The sequence below is a fragment of the Epinephelus fuscoguttatus genome, linkage group LG9, assembly GCF_011397635.1.
Source record: "Epinephelus fuscoguttatus linkage group LG9, E.fuscoguttatus.final_Chr_v1".
Classification (NCBI taxonomy): Eukaryota; Metazoa; Chordata; class Actinopteri; order Perciformes; family Serranidae; genus Epinephelus; species Epinephelus fuscoguttatus.
Window position 1 is genome coordinate 35040184 of NC_064760.1, and position 26016 is coordinate 35066199.

The 26016-nt window shown below is 41.2% G+C and overlaps 1 protein-coding gene across 1 annotated transcript in view; it reads left to right on the forward strand.

The window, feature by feature from the left end:
• The window catches only part of slitrk4 (SLIT and NTRK-like family, member 4), a 67395-nt gene extending 42724 nt beyond the window's left edge, over positions 1–24671 (forward strand). Inside the window, exons 3-4 of the mRNA XM_049585304.1 lie at positions 23671–23814; positions 24435–24671. Of these exons, the coding sequence (XP_049441261.1) occupies positions 23671–23814; positions 24435–24565 (275 nt within the window). The 3' untranslated portion in view covers positions 24566–24671. The remainder of the gene's footprint in view (positions 1–23670; positions 23815–24434) is intronic.
• The last annotated feature ends 1345 nt before the right edge of the window (positions 24672–26016 follow it).

Below are 26016 nucleotides of genomic sequence, written 5' to 3' on the forward strand. Positions count from 1 at the left end.
GGAGGTGATATTTAGTTCCCTATTATTATACTATTATTATTATAGCCTACAAAATGTTACTTTTCACCTTTTGTCATCGAAGTGTGTTGTGAGGCCCAGCTGGTCTCAGAGCAGCTTGTCACTCATTTTGATGAGCTGTCTGAACTGAAGCGCTGTCTGCCCTAAAGCTGATGTAACCCACGTCTGTGAAGCCTCGGCATGCTTTGAAGGAACAGACGGTCAGTTTGAAGTGACAAAAATCAACATTGATGTGCAAAATATTTTTCAACTGCTGTGTTCGCGTATTGTCTTTTCATATTGTTTTCCAACAGCGTTGTTGCTGTGACCTTGCTGTCAGCTTCACGATTGCCACAACTAGCCAACTGCTAGCCACACCTACAACATAGAACATGCCAAGTGCAAATGGTTAATGCCCTGGAAGCCAAAAAGCCGATTTTTGGCCAAAAAAAAAAAAAAAAAAGAGAGGATTAGGGGCAAACACTTTCAGTCACACTCACACTTTAAATGCTAAATAAAGTCTGTTATATTTTAGTTTCAGTAATTAAATTGTGAAAACTTTCTACATTACATTTCTAACAATATTTAGTATCCAAAACAGGTGAATAAGTGTTTGCTTTGCGTCTCCACCTGCCAGAACTCCTAGCATAATAATTTTGGATGGTGGGTTAAAAAGGTTACAGAATCCCAGCTTCAGATGGGAGCCTTTTAATAGCTTTAGCCAAATCTGGCTTTGTGGGAAATATGACTGGACCATCATCAGCTCAGCCAGCTCGGGACAAACACTGGAGATAGCGTCTGTAAACCAGCCAGGCCACAGCGAGGCCAGGCTAAATAGGTCATGGGCCGAGTGCTGGTGGATCCCCTGGAGAAAAGAGCAGGGGTGTGTTTTGATGAGTCTGGGTCTCATGGTGAGGATCTGCCTGAATTCACTCTGATTCAGTCCAGGGATGAAATTGCAGCATCCTTGAAACCTCTAGTGTGTAAGCCCACAGTGGGAAGGACAGAGTGTACGTGTGTGTTTAATGTCATTTGCATAGCTGCTTATCAGCTGTTGATAAAAATGTTGACCATATTGGGGACTGGATGAGTGCCTTTCTGGTTCAGGGACACTCTCTGTAACCAATCTGCTTTTCTAAGCTGTAGTAAGCCGCGCTAAGCCAGTTTGAAAGTTGCTGCCGGTCTGCTGTATGCCTAGAGCATCGGGTGACGTGTGTGTGTGTGTGTGTGTGTGTATGTGTGTGTGTGTGTGTGTGTGTGTGTGTGTGTGCCACAATGCCCAGAGGAGGTTGTTGGGCTGTAGATAGGCCACATACAATGTTCCCATTTGAGATAGAGAGAGACAGGGAGGGAGAGATGGAGGGAAAACAGACAGAACTGGAGAGAGGAAGTGAGTATTTTTGGGTCATGTGGGTTGCCCTATTTAGCGGTTTTTGCCGACAACTCAAAGGCACAGTACACACACATACATAGATGCACACACACGGGCATCCAGTCACACACCAACAATTCATTTTGCTGAGTAACATCAAAAAGGTCTGTTTGCTTGAGCAGCTTTTCGATAATATGCGTCATCAATAAATCATGGTGTGTTGTTTCCTGCTGTTTCCTCGACTATGCTGCAGGGACAGCACGGGAAGGAGATCACAACACTGCAACACGTGTTGAAAAGCAACAAATTAAATCTGTGATTTACCATACTATTTAACAGGTCTCACTGCTGTGGTGCAGAGTGTGTAATTTGCATTCATATTAATGCAAGAATATCATTCAGAGTGCATGTTTGTAATTGACGTTGCAGTGACTCAGAATTTGATGACAATTACAGTGAAAGAACTGATTAGGTCCAAACCTTTAAATCCTCCCACTCCACTGGGTGAGAGTTCGAGTTGATTAATTCATCTGGCATCATGGCATGAAACAGCAGTTTCTCTGTGTAAAGAAAAAAAGGGCCAAAAAGGTGCGGTAGGAGTCGATAAGCCAGTCAGTGCCATGGGTGGGACTAATGCCATTGTCAAGCTGTTGTCAAGTGCTGTCTAACTGTGCACCAGAACCAATGAGGAGTATTATCAGTGGCAAGCACTATATTGAAGATAGACACTGATAGCAAGGTTGTTCTAAATCAACATGTCCTCTCAATATCACCCTGTTTTCCTTCTTCCTCTGCACTCTTAGGGCTCATTTATACTGCCTTAAGGTACAAAAACAGATCTGTCCATTTCCATGCTTCCATACGTCCTTTATGATAGCACAGATACAGCCAATTGATGGCACTAGAGAGCAGAATCAAAAGTGTTACACAATAACAAATGATGCAACGATGGAGGGGTTGTAATAATGTAATTTATAACCAAGGCAGCGCTGTAGATGGTGGTGGTCTGTGAGGCCATTAAATACATCACGGCATGTGGACTGAGAATTCTTTTCACTGTATTACTGATTTGTTCTCTTCCTCCATCTTTTAAATGTCTTCGTTGTCTCCTTCGGTTGTATCTCGCTTGAGCCCTTAAAAAGACTGTCGACTTACAATGACACTATATTCAGGCGTAAACGTGCGTCTCTCGTAACTGCTTTTGGAAAAACAACCGAAATAATGGAAATAAGTTAAAGTAGACACAATTAGACTGAAGATGGAAATGGAATGTAACGAGTTGACAATTCTGTCAAATATCAGGCAAGGAAAGTTTTTAGGTTAAAATGAAAAGTGCTTTTTAAAGCTATAAAAGTATAAAAGAAAAAAATGAGGTAGCTTTCATAAGCGTATTAACACCTCTTCTCAGCTTTAAAGAATACACTAAAGACCTGTCTCTAGTACTGTTAATATTCAGGTGCAGCAGAACAGTGTGTGCAGTCTGAGTCTTAATACTAAAATTAGCAGTTTCCAATCTTTGCTTGTCTTCTTGTCAAACCTGTCCGTGTCTGCTGCCTCACTGACTACAACAAGTGATGTTATCCATTACTGTTACTGTTACTTATTTTGGAAAACAACTGAGCAAATATGGCAGGTGCATTATAATTACCATACAAGAATGCAGTCTTGTATCTATTTAAAAGAGCCCAACCGGATAACATAACTTTGAGATTATAATGCGGGGCAGAGTATCATTAGAATGTTTCAGTCATGGTGCCAATATATTATATATTAAGTGTTTCATTTCCACTCCAGAGCTAGAGCTGTAGTCAACCAAAGAAAATCTTGGGTCGACTGAAATTCTACCTACTCTTAAACCAACAGATTGGTTGATGGATTAATAAAGTTGTCCACAGTGCTCTGAGTGCAGTCTACCTGGTAATATTGTGTGTCCACCAAGGCATTTTCCCCCTGAGGCGTTGCAATGGGATGTAGGAGCGCATGTTCTCATTCCCAGGTCATAAAATATCAATTCTTTGTCAATGATGCTTTGTCTGATAGCAGCACACCAGGCACCCTTTAGTGTCTCCATGTGACGGCCAGCTGAAACACATTGAAACACCTGGTTATAGTTGTGAAACAGTCGCGGTTAGGTTAAGGCAACAAAACTGTTTGAGTCAGTTTAGAAAAATAATCACGTTTGGGTTAAAATTAAGACGAGACGAGACGATTGTCCCAAATGGGAAATTTGTTTTGGCACATAGTGTGACAAAGCTGCATAGCAGATACAACCATCATACACAAACCAGGCACACAGTAGACAACCATGTAGTACGCAAGAACACAGATTTGAATAACATGATTGTACTATCAGGACTACTGGGCGAAATAAATACATCAACTTTGTCATAACAGGTGAGGTTAAAAGAATAAAAGCTCCTTAAGGTTGCACTAGCCCAGGAGATAATAGTTAAAGTGCAATAAAAACTGTAGTATAAATACTGCAAATAAAATACAGTACGTACCAAAGTGTGCAACAGGTCAATAGTCACAATAGCAGCCCTGCTCTGCCAGGGAGACACCGCAGGGCCAGCAGATGAAGAGAGTGGCATAATCAAAAGGGGTGTCAAGCAGGGGATCCATCTGACACCTGAATGAATGAGCCTGAATGAGCATGTTCGTTAAATAAAATATGGTGACATTTGCATGCAGTAGAACATGAAGTGTGGTCTCCTGGATGAAAGTACACTTTTGTTTGACCCATCCACGTCCTCTCCCTCCCACCCTACGTGAACTTTATCACCCTCTATCAGCCTTGCCAGGTGGGAAATGTAGGATTATCGTACCAGAGACTCAAAAGTATCATATTTTGAGGAAAATTATCGTACATCCGTCATAACCAAAATAACAATCCTACTGATGCGCTATAGGCAAATATAGTCACTCTAGTGTTTACTTTTTTGGTTTACTTTTTTTCCATTTTCCTTGCTTCTGTTTTTCCTCTTCTTCTTCTTCTTCTTCTTCTTCTGTTTTGAATCTCATTCTCGCTCGACTTCCTGACAGGTCCTAGCACCTCGTGGGGCGGGTACAGCTGACCCTTCAGCCAATCGTGCTCATTGTTCAGAGACAAACGTCACCTGGATCTCACGCAAAGCAAAGTGAGATTGGCTGGAAACATGTCACATGGGAACAGATGCCTTCAGGGCCCACAAAAAATCTCCTGCATACTGATTACAAGTACACATTCATGAAATGGTCAGATTATCAGACATTTGGCCTTTTTTGGGATTATTGATCGTACATCGTACAGAGGGCCATATTATCGTACAAATACGATAATTATCGCACACCTGGCAACACTGTCCTCTGTTTTAGTTGCTCTTGGATGGGTTTACATTGGAGTTAGTTGAAAGCCTGGTGTGTCTGATAAAGGCACTAAAAGTTGCCTTTGGCGTCAAGATCACATAGTGAGAAGCGTAACAAAGCATCTGTAGTTGATCACATTGGAATGAGAATGACCTGTATTTGCACTATGATACCAACGGGAAATGAGCCAAGATTTGAAAAATTCTCAGCTACGGGTAAAATGCACTGCTCATAACTATCACTTTTTACCCAGCTGTCCAGTAATAGTCGAGCAGGGGCAGGACAAATGAGCAACCATCACATCGTGTACGAGTGCTAAACATCAAGAGCAACACTGGAGATATTTAATCGAGGAAAAATGAATACTGCCGGCCACATAGACAGACAGGTCCATTCTCCCCCTAACATGCTTCAGCCTTCCCTTCATCAAGAGTAAGGGCCTGAGGAAGTATTCTTTCTTGTGCTGACATTTTTACTGCCACTGATATATCTTAGGGTAGCAACCTGCCAGTCGGTTGGGGCCCTCTGTGTGGAGTTTGCAGTTTTTCCCAGTGCCAGGTACTCCGGCTTCCTTCCACAATCACAAGACATGCAGGTTTGGTTAATTTATGACTTTAAGTTGTCCGTAGGTGTGAATGTGAGCATGAATGGTTGTCTTGTGATAGTCTGGCAACCTGTCCAGGGTGTAACCCGCCTCTCACCCTATGACCCTGAATAGGATAAGTGGTTATGAAAAATATATGAAAAACCAATGAAATACATAGGCCTACTTTACACTACATGGTTCAAGTGACCCAATTCCGATTTTTTCCTCTCAAGTGGCACAGATCAGATCAGTTACATGAACGTGTAAACAGGAAAAAAACGCTTGATATCGGATATTGTCCGATCAGATTCAGGCCTCCTTCATATGTGGAAATATATCGGATATGAATCAGATATCTGCCAGTAGGTCTGTAATCTAAACAGACAGATCGGATATTTCCTGGCAATCCACGTCGTACGTCATGAATAATGCTATGACAGCGCATTTTGATGACGTGCTCATGAGCGAGGGAAAGGAAGGAAAGCCGAATAAATCGCACGTCAATCAAAAACTATGAACCAAAAAAAGCACAATCTATCCCGAGTGAGACAAACTGCTTGATCCCCGTCTCCAGTGTACCAGCAGAGAACCTGCAGAACCGAATCAGTGAAAAAACACACCGGGCTACACAGCCTCTCTACCTGAGCAGCTGAAGCTGCGGCTCGCACCCTCGACACACAGACACACAGATGGTGCTTCTGCATGCCAGCCAAACGTGTGTGCAACTGTGAGAAATAAATATGTGAGGTGTACGCTGCTTTTCTATCTTTTTCTTTTTCTTTCTTTCTTTCTTTCTTTCTTTCTGTCAGCGGCATACACTCCTAACACAGGACGGGTTGTTTTTATTGACTGAGTTGATTATTAAGCCATAGTGATGTGTGGATCGGCTCTGATAGCACCCGAATCAGCATGTACCCATCAACCATCCAGCCGCACCCGTCTGCAGCTGCACGGACATTTCCACCGTTCTGTGTAGGCTAAGTTACCTTTTAAATTATGTGGAGCAGCGCCAGCTTTCCAGGTGATTTATTCTTTAACGATTAATATTTAAAGTTAGTCCTTAAAATTGCTTTCAGTAATGTAAATATTTCCATGCTCGCAGTAATGTCACTGTAGCAAATACCGTGGGACATTTACACAGTGGTGAAGAGTGCTGGACCGGAAGTGTCGCACAAAAAATGGATGCTGGCTGCATTCTGTTTTGCCTCTGTGAAAAATAAGGTGAATAGTAAACAGCAGTCAGGAAAAATCAGATATAAGCAACAAATCGGAATTGGGCATCAAGACATGGTAGTGTAAAGGCAGCCATACAAGACACAATCCAATCATCTGAAAAATGCTGCGCCTCCAAAGCTCTCAAGCACTCTCATCTGGATGTTGGGAAAACAAAGTAGTTGATTAAAAGATGATTTCAGCCACAGAATACAGTCTTCTTCACGTGATGAGTGGTGGCCGATGAGAGGTTGGGGGGATGGATTGCCTCGTCCTCCTTTCTCAGGGTCTCTGAGCATCTGAAACAGGCAACCACAAAACATCAGTTGTCATACCCATGTACCTTTGACTATTCATTCTTTCTCATACACACAGAAATAGAGTCAGTCTATTGGTTGCATGGTTACAGCCAGGAATATGTCCTTCCTCTGACGCAGCCGTTGTGAGATGGTTCCATTTACAACAGCAGTGACAGTCATGAGCCATCAAGGCCGAGGATTCTGCAGATTCTGACTCCACTCAAACTCTGTAGCAGCTCATTTCACTATTTAGCTCTTTTGCTTTTGTTGAGGTTATGTTAATCAGTGGAACCAGCTGCTGTAGTGCTTGGCTGGAATGAAAACCAGCAGACTCTCAGGCCTCGATGGGACGTGTTTGAAAAGCATTGATGTGCCGTATTCAGGAAGCTGACACCAGGATGCCGGGGTGCTTTTGAGTCAAAAGAGAGGGAGCATTAGTTAGTGTGGAAGACAACAACAGCAGAGTAATTGCATTCCACTACCATTCCGCTACCTTTGATGGCTCTGGCTAATGTCGTCCCCAAGGAGCATCGAACTGTTGCAAATAAATGTCAGCCATCTGTGTGAGTGTAAAGCTTTCTTTTTGGTGCCATACAGTCACACCTGCCTCAACATGAATGAGGATTTAGTCTGGATGTCAGTGGCTTTGGATCTTCAATCTGGCTGGATCAGGACAGTGAGTGTACTGATAAATGACAAGGAGAGGATGAGCACCTTTGCTATAAAGTATAGGTGGTGTAGAATATATATGTGAGGCTTTACGACTAGTAGAGCAACAGTGGATTAACATTTTAAAGGTGAAGCAGAATCTGTCCACATCATCATACTGGTAGTGTTCAAGGGAAAAATTGCCGTCTTTTATAATGTCCAATCAGTGTGGTAATCCATTGAAGCAAGAAATTCCTCAGTGTGTGATACATTGAACAAGAAACCTTAATCCCCCTGCTCACGGAGGGGTGCTTACATGTAACAGGAGGTACTGCATACAATCTTTTGACGTCCATAGCTATTAGGGGTTGGAATTGCCGGCAGACCCAGGATACAATAATATCACGATAACACAATACAATATTATTGCAATATAGTGATATAGCAAGTATTGTGATAAAATATATTGTGATATATTGTGATTTATTACCTTTTTTTCCAACTGCAAATTATTTCCCCAAAGGAAAACTTTGTCAACATTGGTTTTACCTCACAAGATAAAGATTTCAGTCTGTTCATCTGACTTTTATGATTTTTATTGCAGCAAAATGTGATGCAAAGCAGACAGACCAACCAACACCGTCATAAAACCTGTCAGAAATGCTGCACACCCGACAACCTGAAATGCTGGCAGATTTAATGCTGTCTGCGAGGCCAGATTAGGAATGTGAGCCAAACACTTCACATGCAGGTATCCCACCAACTGAATGGCAACACCCATGTTAGAAGCGTTGTCTGTAACATTCATGTGCTGCATTTTGCAGGAGGTCTGCAATGTTTGCTCCGGTGTGACTTTAATGTACGACTGTGGTTTGGAGAACGTGAGACAGCAGTCGCCTGTCCTCTGTGAGATAATGTGTCGTTAAAGTCACAAATGAATCCAGTGACCTTGAAGTCCACGCGTCACAAGTTAATGCCACCCTTCCTGCTGTACTTAAAGATACCTTGGGTACACCTGCGCCAGTGAAATTAAATCAGGACGGAGTCACATACCTGGGTTCAAGTGTTTTTAGCAAGTAACAAAAGCCTTCGATTTTAGTAACACTGTATGGACACAGATGTTTGCACATGAAGTAGCTTGGCTGTCAGCGGTTAATGCTATCTCTGGATGGTGGAGTGTGACATGAGCCCTCATGTTTGTAGTATTCCCCGAGTATTTTATTCTATATGACACTGTTTGCAAATTGTATGTGTCATCTCCAAGTCCTCCCTTCCTTTCTTGTTAAAAAATCCAAAATAAGACCAGACGTTTGATGTAAACACCGACAGCACATGTCGAAACGGCTTCACTCGGTCGTTAAGGGTGTAAGGCCGTTAATAACCGCTGGGTAATGCTAGCTGTCAACAGTTAGCCCTGTCACTGTGTGTGTGACTCTGTCTTCCCAGGCACAGAGCTCACACTACCTCCACAGTATTCTCATTATTACCAGAGAGGGAGAGAGAGGCTGAGTGAATCAATACACTCTGCTCAGCTCTACAGTGAAATAAGATTTTACATGTTTTAAACAGTAAAATTTGCAGTAAAATTGCAGGAATTAGAATTTGAAGGTCTCTCAGAATTCTTGGATTGGCTGAATTTGTCTTAATTTTTGTAATCATAACATCCTGGAGGAACTGAATACAGCACACACTGAGGAAAGTATAGAACGGACTACATTTATGATCAACACTGATTGGACACCCACCCGAAAGGTGGCAAATTTTTCCTTTAACCGGGTAAGTGAGTATCACTGTGCCACCTGTTGCAAAGCCCACAACAAAAGGTTTTACCTGTTCTGCAGTGCATCATGGGGGCCTACATCTGTTGCAGGGTCCCACTGAGGCCCTCTGATCATAACACAGTATGCCTTTAACCTGCTTACGAGAGCACACTGAGCTGGGAAGAGGCACTAAAGCATCAGGTTAAAGTCTGGACTACTGTCCTCTCCTATGGGGCTGCTCTCACTGCTGAGGTTTAAGTTACTGACAGAGTGTGCAGCTATGTGTCCAATTGGAAAGATTCTGTGATACAATAAAAAAAAAGAGAGAGAGAGAGAGAAAAGGTATTATTTTTTTCTTCTGGAGTACCATGGTTGGGATGCTGACTAGGGCTGCCCCGAGAGTCAATCAAACGTTAATCGAAAACTCTATATGACTGGACCATTTGGGAATTTAATTTGAAAGGACAGACATAGGAAGAGACCACGCTCAGCAGTCAGACAGGAGTCACGTTCATTTCCAGGGCTGGTACCTGTGGTTATTACACAGGTGAGTTAATAACATGTCGGGCAGGAAATCCAAAGTGTGGGATCATTTTGAGAAGGTGAAGGACGAACCCAAGGTGACATGTAAACTCATTCATCGGCTACAAACATGACGTATCATCTGACACATGGGAGTAGCTACATGCCCATTAGCCACTTAGCACAGGTTAGGGGTCCTTTGTTGTCATGGCTATAATAACATAAACTACTTGGTCATGGTAAAAAGAAACCAATGCTGAATGTCAATAACAGCAATCTTCTGTGCTAAAGTTTTGTTGACCCATCCCTGACCTCTCCCTTCTGTGGCTCAATCACAACATCAAACTTTTTCTTGCTTTGTTTCTCACAAACAAGAGGCATCTGAAAAACCGCTGATGTTGCCTTTTTTACTTTTTGAATAGTAGAAGAGTTTCCTATGCACAGTAAGAAATGAAAGATCTACAGAAAAACAAAGAACAAGTGCAAATGCCCAAAGGTTCTAAATAATTTCAGGCCAGAGGCTCCTCTGTCTCTTATCATGCAAATGTGAAGTTGGTGGCAGGAACACTTGATCCCCTTCTGATTGCTCATAGGCCGATGTCTTTTCCTTTTTGTGGTAGTTGCATTAAAATCCTTTACACCCTGAACGAATTCCAATTCTATCAACCCAAAAACAAATCTAGGGTTAAGTCTGTGTCCAGTTATGACATTGAAAAGGGTGATCCTTTTTCACATGTATATTACTGAAGACAAATGGGATGGATTTTGGATGTTGCAGCCCCAGCTTCACCCAGGAATATCAGACTTGCTGACTCTGTGTCCTCCAGGAGTACAGACACTTAAAAACGATCAAATCAAATGTTTTATTGTAATGTGCTCAGAGAATCTTAAGATAAGAACTATCTTACTATATTGGGTGTTAAGGTTATCAGGTAGTCACATGCCCTCAATATTTTGTTGCATTTATGGGGTTAGTTTTCCTTGTTATCTGTGCTCTGGGATTAAGCGATCAACCAGCCACTTCCTCCTCTGTGCAAAGTGGTCAGGATGTGAAAGGGTCACGCAGGCTCAAAATGCAAATGCATGCAAATAAATTGCAGCAATGTCTTGAGGCTGCTCAGACTGGGTTATCTGCATCGGTCAGACTCAGCTGCTGGACAGTTTCTGAGCCTTGAGGTTGTTTTAGAGGTATCAGAGGGTTTAAGAGACACAAGACTTCTTGCGTCTCACCTTTTATTGACTTAAACTTTATAGACTAATATGCCACTGCTGCACATTCTGCTTCAGAGTGTCTGATTTGACCCTTAATTTGCTTTGCTCTCAAGTTTTGATGTGAATTTTTATTTCTTTTGCGCAGTGGCGGCAACCAGAAATTCCCTCAACCGGTCTATAAGATAATATGGGTATTATTCCAGTAGAATAGCCCACTGCCTAAAAATATGCCCATCATAATAACATCATCTGCCAACACAGCCACTACAACAACACAGACGCGCACACACACACACACTGACACATGGTGAGGACAAGCTCTGCACCTCCCCTGCTGCATGTTGTGCACAAACAAGTCATGTCAGTTTTCCGGTCACAGGCTTTCTCCATTGCCAAACATTTGAATGGATGGTGATCCATAAATATTTAATTGGCCCCTCGTCCCCCCTGAGAGGAGACTCCAAACCCTCAATGTCTGACTAACAAGACTGAGGGAAGAGGAGGAGAAGACCCAGCACGGAGGAAGGGAGAAAGAGAAATGGCAGGAATAAACATATGATGTTTGTGTGCGTAAGACACCACCAAGAGCCGAGTGGGTGTTCTTCCGAATGGGTGGATGCATCACAGCGCAGCGTGACAGTGATGTTCCATTGAGGTTCGCGGCAGGAAGGCAGAGAGCACGGAGAGAGTGAGTGACGGAAGGAAGGTTGAAGGAGGACAGGGAGGAAGGGAAAGGAGGGATGGATGCTAAAGAGTGACACGTGCAGAACAATACAATGACAGCCACTTTAGATGGAGATGCATAGACTAAGTTGGTGGAGGGGCAGGGAGGAGTGCATGATGATCAGTGTGATGGATGGATGAGGAACGTGATGGAAGGAACTGGAGGTGGGAGGTGGATGAGAAGGAATAATGGATAAATCTCTATTTGCAGCTCATGATTTTATTTGGATACGCCTGATTCAACAAAATGGTTTTTAGAAAAATAAAAATATATGATAGCGATTGACAGTGATTTGTCCCAGGCCTCATTACCATACAGCGGTAGCCCTTTAAAGTGTCAGCTTTTCCACGACAGTTTGGTTGCAGCTCTCCTGCAGGGTTGTAAATGAGAGAAACTATATTATGAATGCAGCTGCACCAGTATAGGTGACCACACAAAGTGCAGGCGGAGACTTCATGAAGGTTTAACAGACTAATACCAGCTGTGTACCAATGCGACATAGCAGCTTGCAAGACATTTGGTCCGTGATAAAATTATTGGGCTATTTCATCCCCATTAGGTTGTCTGACAAAGGCAACAAAGAAATATGTAAATGAGAATAAATATATTTTGAATTCGGATGCATTAAGACACAGTAGCCTATAGGAGACCACAGACAGGGCAGGAGGCAGGAGGGGACAGAACAGGCAGTAAAGGCCTGATCCTTATTATCTTATTATCTGTTTCTGTAGCTTCTTTTGACCACAGAGGGTTTATTTATTTATTGTCATATTGGCTTTATATTTTATTTCAGCTTTTGTGACATTTATGTGAGAAAAAAAAGATTTTGTGAATGCCACTGCTTATAAACGTGTCACTTTAGGGTCATGACAGGTAGTTATTAATGGTTATGTGTTTTATCCTCACAGAGCGCATCATTTTTCACTCGCCTATAATCGCTTTCACCTTCAGGTTGTTTTGCATCTTAAGAGAAAGCAGCAAAATGTGTTGTCATATTAAGTTAGCCTATTATAGCCTATAATTGAAGCTTAGCATTACATGTTGACTATCTTTTCTACTAATGTGTGAATTTGAATGAAACACACTGGCTGTGGTTTTTACAGTTTGAAATGTCAAAATGATTGGTTTGATAATGCAGCGCATTATCTTCAGCTCACAATATGAACTTGCACACATCCTCAGTCCCCAGTCATCAAACCATTACCAAGATATTTACAGCTCTGTTCGCACACAAACACTGGATCTCTGCTGTGAAAATACACAGAGGGTTTAAGCTCTGGATAAAGCGAAGACAATTCCAGACATTTACCATTTCAAAGACAGAAGACAGGCTAAAGCTTTAAATGTTAGTCTCTTTCTCTGACTGTGGTGATCCATCTTGAAAGAGATGGATCCCCTTGCCTCAGGCTTTATGCAAAGCTCAGCTAACTTCATAATTAGAGCAATGCACACAATTGGTATCCATCTTCTTATTTATCTTTGGTAAAACGTTTTTTACTTATTTCACAACAGGTTGAACTACTCCTTTGAGATTAGAGACCGCCTATAGTTCTGACAGCCCAAAATTCCCAAGCTCAGTTAGTCCCAAAATTTCCCATTGGACCAAAAGTCCATTTCTCCAACACCACATTACCCAAAAACAAACTCCCACTACTCTAAAGTCCTGTTGCTCCAAAAATACACAGTTTGACAACCCCATGCCAGAGAAAATGTTTGCATTGTACATTTTGTTAAACCACAGATACATTACATTTGTACATTATTTTGTAGCAGATATTGTAAAAGTTAAATTAAAAGCCTGGTCCAAATCAAACACCCAGTCCCTTTTACTAGCTACACATTTTGACAAATAAACAGCTGTCTCAAATAGACGCCTGATTTGGTTGCCAAGCAGTTCATTTTTATGGAAAATCTTTGCATGTATAAAACAGGTTGTTGGCTACCCACTTGAGCGAACGTTAGTTAGGAGCTTCGATTGCACATACAAATGTTGAAACTTATGGAGATGCTACATATTGTTACCTCGATTAGATTCTCCACAATTCAGTCGTTCAATTAATTAACGCTTCATTTCTCAACAACGCTGTGGTGAAGGCGTGATTCGGTTTAGGCACCAAAAACCACACAATTATGGTTCGGAAAAGTCCTTGTTTTGGCTTAAAACATCCACATTTGGTGGCTTCAATACTGGTGGGAAACAAAAACTAACTGAAAGGAGGGGTTTGTCAGAGAAACAGAACTTTGAAGTAATAAGTGTTTTTTGATGGGATAACGGTCGGTCTGAAAATGGGCTTTTGGTCAAGTAGGACATTTTTCAGACTAATGGGGCTACAGCATTTCGAGCATTTTGGCATGCCAACCTAAGATGTGGCAACTACTTGGTTAAGGTTAGGAAAAGATGGTGGCCGTGGTTAGAATAAACCAGCCTAAACTGTTGGTAAGAACGCAAACAGCAGTTTCAGATGTCAAAGCCAGACACTTTGTGTAATGTTCTGCGGCATTACAACAAAAATCACATTAGCACAAGAGGTCACTTGTCAAGCAAATGTCAGCATAAACCATTATGGATGGTAAGGGCAGTCTCAAAGGTATAGCTGAAAGAGAGAGGGGATTTGGTTGTAAAGAATTCAGATTAAGCAGAGGTGTAAAAAAAAATGGGAAAATATGGAGAGAGAAAAAAGGGATAAGGAATGAAAGATAGAGGGAAGATGTGTAGCACAACTAGAAAGACAGCAGGGATATAAAGACATGAGCGGGAGGAAGAGCTGAGAGGGGAAGGAAGAGAGGAAAGGAAACCGAGTAAGACAGAGATAAACTGTGTTCTGACCTCCAGCAACAGCATCACTGAGCCGCTGTCTGTCTGATTAGAGCTGCTGCACATTGGCTGTGGCACCAAGGACACGGCAGTGATAGGCAGGACTTAAAGGAGTATTAATTAATCTTTGACATTTATTGACCTCTATTGGGGTATGGTAAGAATTGCTACAACGTTAATAGAAAAAGCTGTTCCAGTGTAAGTGTGCCACCACACTGCTCTCCTCCACCCCTCCTGTTCACTACAAGTATCAATGGCAGGCAGCTGAGTTGAGCTGAGTGTCAACATATGCAGCTACAGTTGGCCTATATTTTGGCACCAGGAGACAATACTAAGCTGTACTGAGCCAGTTCTGGGCCGTGTATGGCTGCCAGTTCTGCATGGTTTATTGCATTGTAAATGGAGAATACTGGGCTGAGAGTCAAATCCAGTTCCAGAACTCGCGGCTGCTTTGGGCCAGTGTCTACCCAGAATTTGTCCGCTGTAATTAAAATTTCTCCTTGAATCTAATGTAATCTAGCTGGTAACCAGTGGTCCCCCCTGTCATTCACAAGGTGGCTGGTTTGTTAGTATCATGGTTTGATTACTAGACAGGTCTACTGGGCATAGGACCAGGGGTCTTAGACTAGAGCCTCTAGATGATGGAATGGTTTACATTTTTTTCGTTGGAAAGTTGATCCTACAATTACATAGAGATAATGGGGCGGCATAGCTATAAAACTGTTCATTTTTGTGATAAAAACACCAAATTTGGCAGATGTGTTGACAAATATATTTAGAACAAATCTGGATATTGGGGCATCAGAAACTCGCCCCCTAGTGGCCAGAGTGGGCAATTGAATCCTACCTGCCCATGGACCCATCCCGTTAATTGGATCCACTCCAAAATGTAATGGCTTCTAAGTTGGACCATGCTACATGCCTCCACCAAGTTTTGTGAAAATCAATGAGGCAGTTTTTGTATAATTCTGCTAACAAACTGATAAATGGCCACCAGAGGGCGAGTTTCTGATGCCCCAATATCCAGATATGTTCTTAATATATTTGTCAACACATCTGCCAAATTTGGTGCTTTTATCACAAAATTGAACGATTCTAGGAAAATATTGAGCTATGCCACCCCACTAAGATGCAAAATAACTACAAAGAAACGTAAAACGACGACAAAGAGACACAAAATAACTATAGAGACATAAAATGACTACAATGAGACTTTAGCATTGGAAGGTCTGCAGTCATCATTTTACAAATCTGCTATGGGGCAAAATATGTTCTGGCTTGTTTTTGTTTCTCTAGTCCAATCACAGTAGTCCTGGGCGGCCATAAGCCCAGGATGCAGTGACAGTGCCCTTGCAAAGTAGTGTCAGGGGGCACACACACAGTGACAGGACTAACTGTTAGCATCACACGGCTAACTTTACCCAATAGTTATTAACAGGTTTAACTAGAGTCAAGCCATTTCGGTATCAGTGTGAGTTTGTTCGAACTGTGAAACAGCTGAGTGTTGGATTTTAGTGCTGTTGCTGTGTTACCATGCTAACTGTACAGACTCTCCAGGAGAAGGCTCTGTTAAAGGCATCAAGCAAAACTTTGCTGATCCCGGGAGAGTTTGGATGGTTCAAGATCAGACCCCCAACACAAAAAAGATTGTATTGAGGTTTAGTTTGACTGGAGACGTTTAAAAAGATATGGCAAAGATAGACCTGTCAACAGAGATGGGCAAAAATACATCAAAATATATTTTGATACAAAATATATTTTGATACAAAATACAAAATACTCAAATAAATGTATCAAAATAAAATACAAAATACTGGTGCCAGAAAATGTATCAAAATAAAATACTTGTATTTTGTATTTTCAAATACAGAAAATACTTTTTTTCTTTTTCTTTTTAGCATCGACCCGTAGTTCTATAGGTCACTCTGTTGGTCGGTTGGTCGGTCGGTCGGTCCACAAAGCTTTTCGTGAATAACTCAAAAAGTCCTTGACCAAAAATGCTCAAAATTTGCATACTGCAACTAGAGACCATGAGTAGCTATACCAGACAGAATGCCCCATTATAAGAATGTGTAGCCTATTATTTTTGTTTTTGATTCACAGAGAAAGTATTTTGAGTATTTTAAATACAAAACTACTCCACTCAAAAGTATTTTGTTACAAATTACATTTGCTTTTTATCATACTTATCAAATAAAAATTCCAAAATATTCAAATGTAATTGAAATACGTATTTTACATACAACTAATAGAAATACTGCCCATCCCTGCCTGTTAAAAAACAGACCAACACTGGGCATGAGAGTTCTGCCAGATGGAGACTGGGCTTTACCGAGGTGTGTTCACAAGTTGTTTTATTCACTGTAGATCTTTACAACAATTTACAGAGAGAAGAAAGCAGGCGTGCCTTATTGCATGATCCAAATCTGTGTCAAAACTTGCCATTTTTAGCATTTAAGTCGTAAGCACAGAGGTTGTTGTCATTGTTTCCCCTAGCGAAGGGGATTTTGAAAATGATAATACACAGAAAGTCAAAGTGAGGAAGAATGCCAGCCAAAATAGTCGGCCAAAGACAGGCTTACAGCCACAGTCTACATCCACTGAGTCAGACTACAGAATGACCATTAACGGACGCAAATAAATACTAAGAGATGACAATTTTGCAATGGCTCTGGGCTATTTTAAGTTATTTCATAGTAAAATATTTACAATTATTTAGTTTCCTTTTTTTCTTTCATTGATACTATTATTAGTAGTTTTTTTTATTCAGTCTTCACACAAAATACAATAGGTATAAAGAATACAAACAGTATAAACAAATCAATAGTCTATGTATTAGGTAGTGACTGAAAAAGCTCAGGCAGAAGCAAAGCATATATCTAGGCTTACCTGTCCTGCTGCACTTAAAAAAAATAATGTCACTATTAATATGTAGAGTTATTGCCCAGGGTCTTAACACTTTAACTCATTTTAAAAATGTGCCCTTGTGTTTTAACTGTGCCCCAGTCTGACCTCTCCATGTAAACGTTTCTAAATCCACCTGACTCTGGCATGTCTTTTGTTATTAGTCTGGCATAAACAGAGAGCCATGCAGGCCAAATTTAGACCTCTGTTAGGTCAAACTATTATATTAACAAAAAAGGTTGTGCTAAAGTGGTGTATGTAACGAACAGGGAAATGCGACAAATGACTGTAGCTGGTGAGCTAACTGCTAACATGTTAGCCTGTGACTGATCCAAACTATAAAGTCAGATTTTCACCGGAGACAGTATGATAAATATTATGTCTCGCTGTGAGTTTTCATATTGTCTTGATTAAATCTTTGCACAGCCATTCATCTAAGATTGATGGTGTGACAAAGTTTTCAAAAGTGCCTGAAACAAAGTTATCCTTGTTGAAAGCCTTTCTTGGGCCATGATTAAAATGAATGCTGCTTCCGCTGTGACTGTCTGCTTAACTTGTCAGTGTTCTGAATTCATGTTGAGAGCTGGAATATGAAGTGCCAGAGGTGCAGGGAGAAGAAAACGATAAATAAGAGATATGTACCGACAGACGAGACAGATGAGGGGAAGAGAGTAGAAGGCAGAGAATGAGAAAATTAGTTTGAAGTGTAAGTAAGCAAGTGCTTTTGACAGATCATTGTAGTCTAAACATCTTCACTGGAGCAGCTCATTCCTCCTCCTCCTGCTTTCTCTTCATGTCACCTCTTTTTCTCTGTCTCTTAATTCCTAGACAGACTATATGACAACCTCTTCCTCTCATATCACATAGAATCAACAGAGATATAGTTTTTCTACAGCAATATTCCAAACGTCTCTCTGTTTGAACACAACAAGCCAACCAAAGTCTGTGCCCTTCTGTTGTGCTGCTTCGAGCATTTGTAAGATGTTGAGCTGTATTTCATCACTAATGCAGCAGTTTTAGCTTCAATAAATTCTTCTCCTTCTTACTCTCTAGCAGTTAGCCTGTTTTCGTACACAATGTATTGAAACAGTTGTCCATGAGTCTCAATGCTACATGCCGGGACAATATGCTTTAAACTGAGGAAGTCCTTTTCTACTTTCAGCATGGCCGTATCACTGTGCACAGGAAGTGTTTGGTGTGGAAGAACTTGAGTGACCCACAGAGGGCCCAGTCTGACTAAAAGCTCGGTCACACCAGAAATTACAACCTATATTTCCTAGCCCTATACCTGGCAGGCTAACTGCTAACATGCTAACCAGCTGAAAACATGCTACATCAGTGTGCTTTCCAAATGGAAGGCAGGCAACTGGATGCGGAGAAGACAACACAAATGATTTGTGCTGTATGCTGGTGTTCCAATCTATCAAATTGGGAAGAAACCCAAATATAGCAGGATGTAAAGGGGAGAAGTTGATAAAACACCTCAATGTAAAACACAGCAAATGCGGTTCAAAAACCTCTGTCTTAAGTCTATAATAGCATAGTCAACTAATGTCAAATGTTAACGTTAAAGCGTTGTGTTAATCATGCCTTAAACGGAATCCAGTAGACCATTTCAGGGGCGACGTCAAATATTGTTTGTCTGAGGTAAAACATGACTTTCCACCACAGGGCTGTAGGCAACATAGGAGTCTCAAAATGTCGTCTTGTTGTGTTATTTGGAGCCAGAATAGAAGCAGTCGTGGCCAAAACTTAAATTTTATCTCATACCAGCCGCCACTGCCCGTCAACAAAGACAACTATGGTTGAATGGAATAAGACATAAGGACTGGATGGAGGTGATCATCAAAAATGCTCCCATGTGCGCTGCCCATGGGAGCATTTTTTTATATCATATTTTTCATATCAGGTTAGGGAAAAAGTGTACTGTTGTCAGGATGAATAATGTGTATTAAGTGTTATCATGTCCACCTAATCAGAAATTGGTGAGGTATTATGAGGAATATTGGATTTCTCCCTAAGGCTAACTTTTTAGTGCGTTAGCTAACGTTAGCTAAAGCGAAACAAACTGGAGGAAACTGTTCGAGTGTCGTCCTCCTTTGTAAAACTGGCATAGTAATCAATCACAAAGCTGGCCATCCCACCCTCAGCAATCCTGTCAAATCATCCATCCACTGAGTGAGGGCACACGCGTCGGCCAGTCTGGTCCTGTTGGTCAGTGTTTACTTATTCAAGTAACACTCACAGTCCCAGAGAGTGAGTGACCTGACATGGTGCGTTCAGAAGTTCAGTCTGAAGCTCTACACAAAACTGAGAGCCCTGTTGTTTGAAGAAACGGATCGTTATATTTCTATATGAATTAACAAACAGTCGAGTTAAAAACAAATTCACTCGGCTCTGTGCTCTGCTGCTCAGTCTCCACAGACAGAGTGCGCTCTGCCACTCTGGATAACTGTAAGGTACATTCCGATAGCGCTCTGAAGTTATGAACAGTCCAGTTTGTGTCAGAGTGCGCTCCAGCACTTGGAATGAGTATTTCTGAATGCACCACTAGCATTATCTTCCTCCATCGTCTAAAACAAGGCAACAGAACTTGTAAGCTAGTGCTAGCTAATATCTGTGGAAAATTTGTTTTTGGTTAGCCACAACACAGATTTTGAATGGCATTTCACTAAACCTCTGGGAATGGTTAACCTAGTAGAAAACAAAGCTAAAGTAAGCTAAAATTAGCTGCTTACAATAGTGGTGCATCCATGTACAGAGTTGAAGTATGAAAAACAGTTATACTCAAGCACATTGACTTACCAAGCCAAAAACAAGACAGTAGTCGTTTCAGTCGGGGAATCAACCGCACACAGAAAAGTTGTAGTCCACTAGACTATTATAGGCTACTGCTCACTGTGTAAAGTCAGTAACTTTAGAAGGTCTAGAGGACGAGATTATTACTAACCACGATTGTGTCCACGCTGGGCAAACTGGTCAAATTGTGTGAAAAATCTCGTTGTTTTGTTTTGTATGGAACACATCCAGAATGAGTTTCAATTTTCTGAAGATACCTGCTGCCTGCAGATTCATCACTTCCATGTCATCACGTTCCTCTATTTCCAGATCAAGCTGCATATACATATATCACTTCCTGCACTATATCTGAATTTCTTGTGTAATAGTCAGGTGATTGCAAACAAGCTATAGCTTTTCCAGCTAGCTTTCTCACTTACTGTCTGGAACAAAGTTTGGTAGCTCTTTTGCTAACAGAAAATAAGTGTATCTGACAGCACTGTCAAATCGGTTTGCAGTTGTTCAGCAGCACAAATCTGTACATCAGACATCCCAGGTGAACTTGAGGTCTGATGTTGACAGATATGCTGATGGTGGCTATTTCATTTTAATGAACTAATTTCCCCCTTGAGGTTTTGCTGTTTTAAATGCAGGTGTGAGCAGGCCTAAATGCTCTCTGTAATGTTCAGGTCTCAAAATACTTTATGTGCCCATGTACTTTTGGCTAAGTTTTTAGCACATGTGTTAGCACGTGATCCAAGGCAGAATCACGTTGCACTGTCTGTAGCTATCCACAGCATCATTACTTTAAATGTGCTACTCATTACTGGGGGTTTTTTATATACGAGTATTTCACCACATATTAAATGCTCTGTTCACAATTCAAATTGTAATTTATTTCTTATTCAAGATGCATGCATGTGACTTATTGTATCGTGGCTACAGCTGTACTGACTGGCTTAATCAAGCAGTAAAATCAATACCATTAATCTGTGTCTGCCTTTGTGGCAGTGCTCTTCATATTGATTGCAGTTATCATTAAGCCAACAGACTTTGTGTGTGGCTTAAAAGATGAGTGCTGACACATATGCGGCAGTTGTGAAAAATACCCTGTAGATTTCGTCTACATTTTTTGTATATGTGTGGCTTTTGTGTGAAAACAGCGATTAGTTGCCCCCCACTGTCTGATACAATGTAAGCCGAGGTTGTTTCCTCCCTCCCTGTCTTATCTGGTTTTGGAACAGGCCTCTCGGGATGGAGATTAAGAGGGACAGAAATAAAGAGAAGCTGCTGAATAAAATCCACGTTGAGGTCTCTACAATGTGCTTTCATAGGGTGAACAGTTTCTTCATTACATGGGGAACAGAATTTCATTTTCATTTGTATCATCATTTTGATTTATTTTTATCCAACAAATAACAGCCAACTTGTGTAGAAATCTGGAAATTTACCGTGCTTTTGGGGGTGCACATAAGTGTGTAGGAGTTCGCTGAGACAGTTCACTGAAAAGACATGAAGCATGATATGCTATTAATGAGAATATATATTCTGCACCAAGTTTAGTACATATGTCCTCAGCACAAAGATTTATTGGTATAAGATTTAAAATCTATTTTGAAATCATTTGCATACCATCACTAGAACAACTGAGGCATAATTAGCGTATGAATTCTTAAGGTTGTGGCCAAGTATGAATTTTCTGAGGTCACAGTGACCTTTGACCACTAAATTATAATCAATTCATTCTTGAGTCCAAGTGGACGTTTGTGCCGAATTTGAAGCAATTTCCTCAAGGCCTTTCTAAAATATTGTGTTCACAAGAAAGGGACAAACCTGAAAACATAATGCCTTCAGCGGAGAGCCATAAAAAAACAGAGCTAGCTTGATTATGTGTCCATCTCCCCAAAATACCATACAGTGCTTTGCATGCTCTGGCAAGCAAAGATCTCCGTATATGTGAGCCATTATCAAACAGATGTCACATAAATAAACATAATTTTTACAGAGGACTGTCAGTTTGTCACGTGAAGATGCAGTTGTGTGTGCACAAGGAGCTGCGACAGTAGTGAGAAGCAGCAACCAGAAGGTCACCTGCTCGAGGAAATATTTTTCTCTCACGAGTCAAGTCGTACCACTGCACAGAGGAGAGCAGAAAGTGACTGTTGTCCCCACTCCAAGTGATAGGCCACTAACGCCTGCCCTATCTTGCGTGATTAGCTGTCTAAACTCATAAGTTGCCACAGATGTGTTGTGTTGGCAGGCAGTAATGGGCCCACAGGTTGTACCAAATACCAAGTGGATGCACGGCTGCCACGTCAGGCAACATTTTCCTTTATGAGACATGACAAGACAGCAACCATAAAACAAAAAATGATAGAAATACAGTTAAGATTAAGTAATTCAATTTGAGAATTAGGTTTATATTTTATTGTTCAACACATGTGAGTAGATGTATGTGTCTCTGGGAGCTGTGTGTGTTAGGGTGAAAAGAGAGAAGAGAGCGGGCTCCAAGGGGGTATCTGTGGTGAGACTCCAGGGTCAAAGAGGTCCAAGGAAGGTCAGACCAGGGATTTATTTATTCATCCACTACTATTTTATTGTTATTTTCTTTTATCCATTTCATCTTTGTCTTTTTCATCCTTGCTTTCTTTTTGTCCTCTTACCTTAGGCTGCCCCCAGACCTGTAGGAGGTTGTTGGCCCTTTGCAGGTCAGAGCCCCTCTTCAACACCTTAGCAGCTATCGGACCCTTTCCCACCATGCAGGCAAGGTTTTCTAAGCCATGAACTAAACACACGTCCAGAAATCCAACAAATAAAACTAAAACATGTGAAACTCCCCATAGACACATGAACAACTGCTTTTATATTCAGATCTCAGACCACTGAAAACCAACTATTGGTGTGATCACATTTTGTATATGGCATTAACCCTGCCCATTACTTAGTGGATATATTGTTTGGTAATTTAGGACCTATTGTTGGAGGTACAGCAGGCCCTGATTGCATCTGTGTGGTGGCCTGCAGCTGTGAATCTCATTTCTTTTCAATCTACATGACTACGTTTACATTTCCCATAGGTGTAAATGTGAGCGTGAATGGCTGGCTGTCTGTGATTGGCTGGCAACTATTCAGGGTGTCATTCTGCACATCATAATCAGATATTGGATAGCATCAAGGGAGTCGCTGAGCTGATTAACCTGATTACCTGATTTCCTCTTTTATATTAGGCGAAAATTAAAGTGTGTCCTTCTGTAAATTGTGTTTTTTGTATTGTTCTTGTTCTTTTCATTACTGCATTTAAATGTTTCAGTATGGCAAAGTGTGTGAGTGTGTTTTTGTGACATCACAACTAGTCTGAAGCCAATCATGGTTTGGTATACAATTAACACATATGTGGAAACTTGAAGCTTTCGGTAGACACACAGGAGGGGATGGAAGAGATGTCATCTACTATGCGAAGGTGACAGTGAAGCAAGCTTCTTTACTTCTTTATTAGTGTGCTGCAGCTCCATGACTAAGAAGGACCAGCAGAGGATGTACTTACCTGCAGCAGCTGAAGGAGTTCAACTTGACAAGTGCTGTGATCATGCACTGCCACACTGCCATGACTGTCCATCCTCACCTCCTCCATCACCATCTGGTATGCTGCTGCCACTGCCAAGGATGAGGGCAGACCACAGTGTATAACACACACACATGCACACACATACACACACACACACACACACACACACACACACACACACACACACACACACACAGCACAATACTGTGGTGTTTGGGTTTGATGTGAATGCGTGAATAATCAAGACATGCCCCCTCAGGACCCTCTGGACTTGCAGACTGAGCCCTTGCGGACTTCAGTTGTACGTAGTGTGACGTATTTACTGTCATCACGCAAGGTCTGTGAGGGCAGAGACTGATAGACAGCCCTCAAGACTCATTGCCATGGAAACGTTCAACTATCACTGCTGTCATATTCATATATAGGTCATATATGCTGATGAGCCTTTTTTGTGACTAAACAAAAACGTAGCCTATAAAATAGGCCTATAAAATAGGCTACACGTTTAAAAACAGATGTGTTTGTAAATAAGGACTATAACTCAATAAATTGGGTATTACTGACGTTAGAAGACCTTTTGTTGTTTTATACCCGATTTTTTATTATTTCTGGCCTTCACAATTCAAGTAGCATTTTAATAGACCTAACTATCAATAACTGTTTTACAAAGTCATATGTTTTTCTTTTTTTTCCAGCAATTGAAAAAACCACGTCAAATCCGTATTGCAGTGAATTGTGGGTTATTAAGTCAGTGAAGTCTGCACCCCGAGGGGACTCTCTGGAGGTCTGCAGGAAGTCCACTCCAGGCCTCTTGTGGACTGGTTGAATTGTGGATTTGGACAGCCCTAAGCACTCCCAGACTTGCCTGGAATATGCCTGCAAAATCAACGAGTCTGCAAGTGCGATGAAGTCTGGACATTTGGATTCAGCCATACAGGAATAAATAAAGACAGAAATAAATAAATAAATATGAAAATGAATAAAAAAGGAAATGAATAAAAAAAATAAAAAATAAATGGAAATAAATGGAAACAGGATTGGTAAATGATGAAATATAAAAAATAAAGGAATAAGTAATTTGTTAAATAATAAATACATTTTATTTATTATTTGTTTATGTGCATATTTACTCATTTTCAAATTAACCTGCTCATTTATTTGATAACTGAGGCTTTCACTTCTACATTTTTTCTTTTCTTAAACTTATTTATAAAGTCACTTCTTTATTATAATGGCAGCTTTAGTCCTCCATATTCCCCATGACTTGCTTTCAGGGTTCTAGTAAAGACATCAACATTGCCCTTCACTAGTGGGAGAAGAGACAACAACTTTCAGCATGACATCTTACCATATTCTAATGTTAAGTCCCATGCTGCACTGCACCGTTTTGTTCTGTTGACAAGTTGGACTCAAGTGCCTCTTAAAGATTATTGCAAAGCCATGCTGTTTCAAATTGCATTGCCAAGTGCTGTGAGATTATTAACAAAGCTGTGGTGCTTTTTGCAGTTGACTATGGAGTAGCAGTAACAGTTGGCTCAGAGCCACAGTGTATGAATATATTAATGATGCTGCATGGAAAGCTTGTAACTCGTTTTTTCCCCCATTTTCTCACTTGAATGGAAAGTTTACATAGCCTTCAATGTGCTGAGTAAGTTCTGTAATCCTCAGACTCATTACAAACCCACTTAAAATTTTGAAGGGTAGGGGGAAAAAATCAATTGGCAAAACAAGAGCTTAGTTTCCAGCTGCTGAAAAGCTTACATTTTGGAAAATCCATGGCGGCATCTGAAAAGCAGCATTATTGAAAACAAAATGCATGCTTCCTGCCTGGATAAGTGAGTGAGTGACTGATTAAGTGACCTGTCACTGAGTTAAGTCCAAGAAATCCTGCTGCTATGAGTGACATGTTGACAGCTCGGTAAATGAAATCCAGCATTTTACTGCCAGCAAGCCACTCAGGCAGCGCTCGGCCTTTTCTCTGGGATTTGCATGGAAAGTGTAGAATATCATACAGAGACACACAGGAAAACACACACTTCATCAGAGGCGAATGTCAGGCCGACAACACAACACGTCAACAGTCACTCATGAGGATGAGCCTGCTCCTGCTCACCACACACATGCACACACACACACACACACACACACACACACACACTGTATATGTCAGTAATATTTCTCCTTGCTCTAGAAAGCAGCGCCGCATGGCCTGGTTATGTTATTACCTTAGCAACAAGCTGCCTTATATCCAAGCTGTGTGTGTGTGTGTGTGTGTTG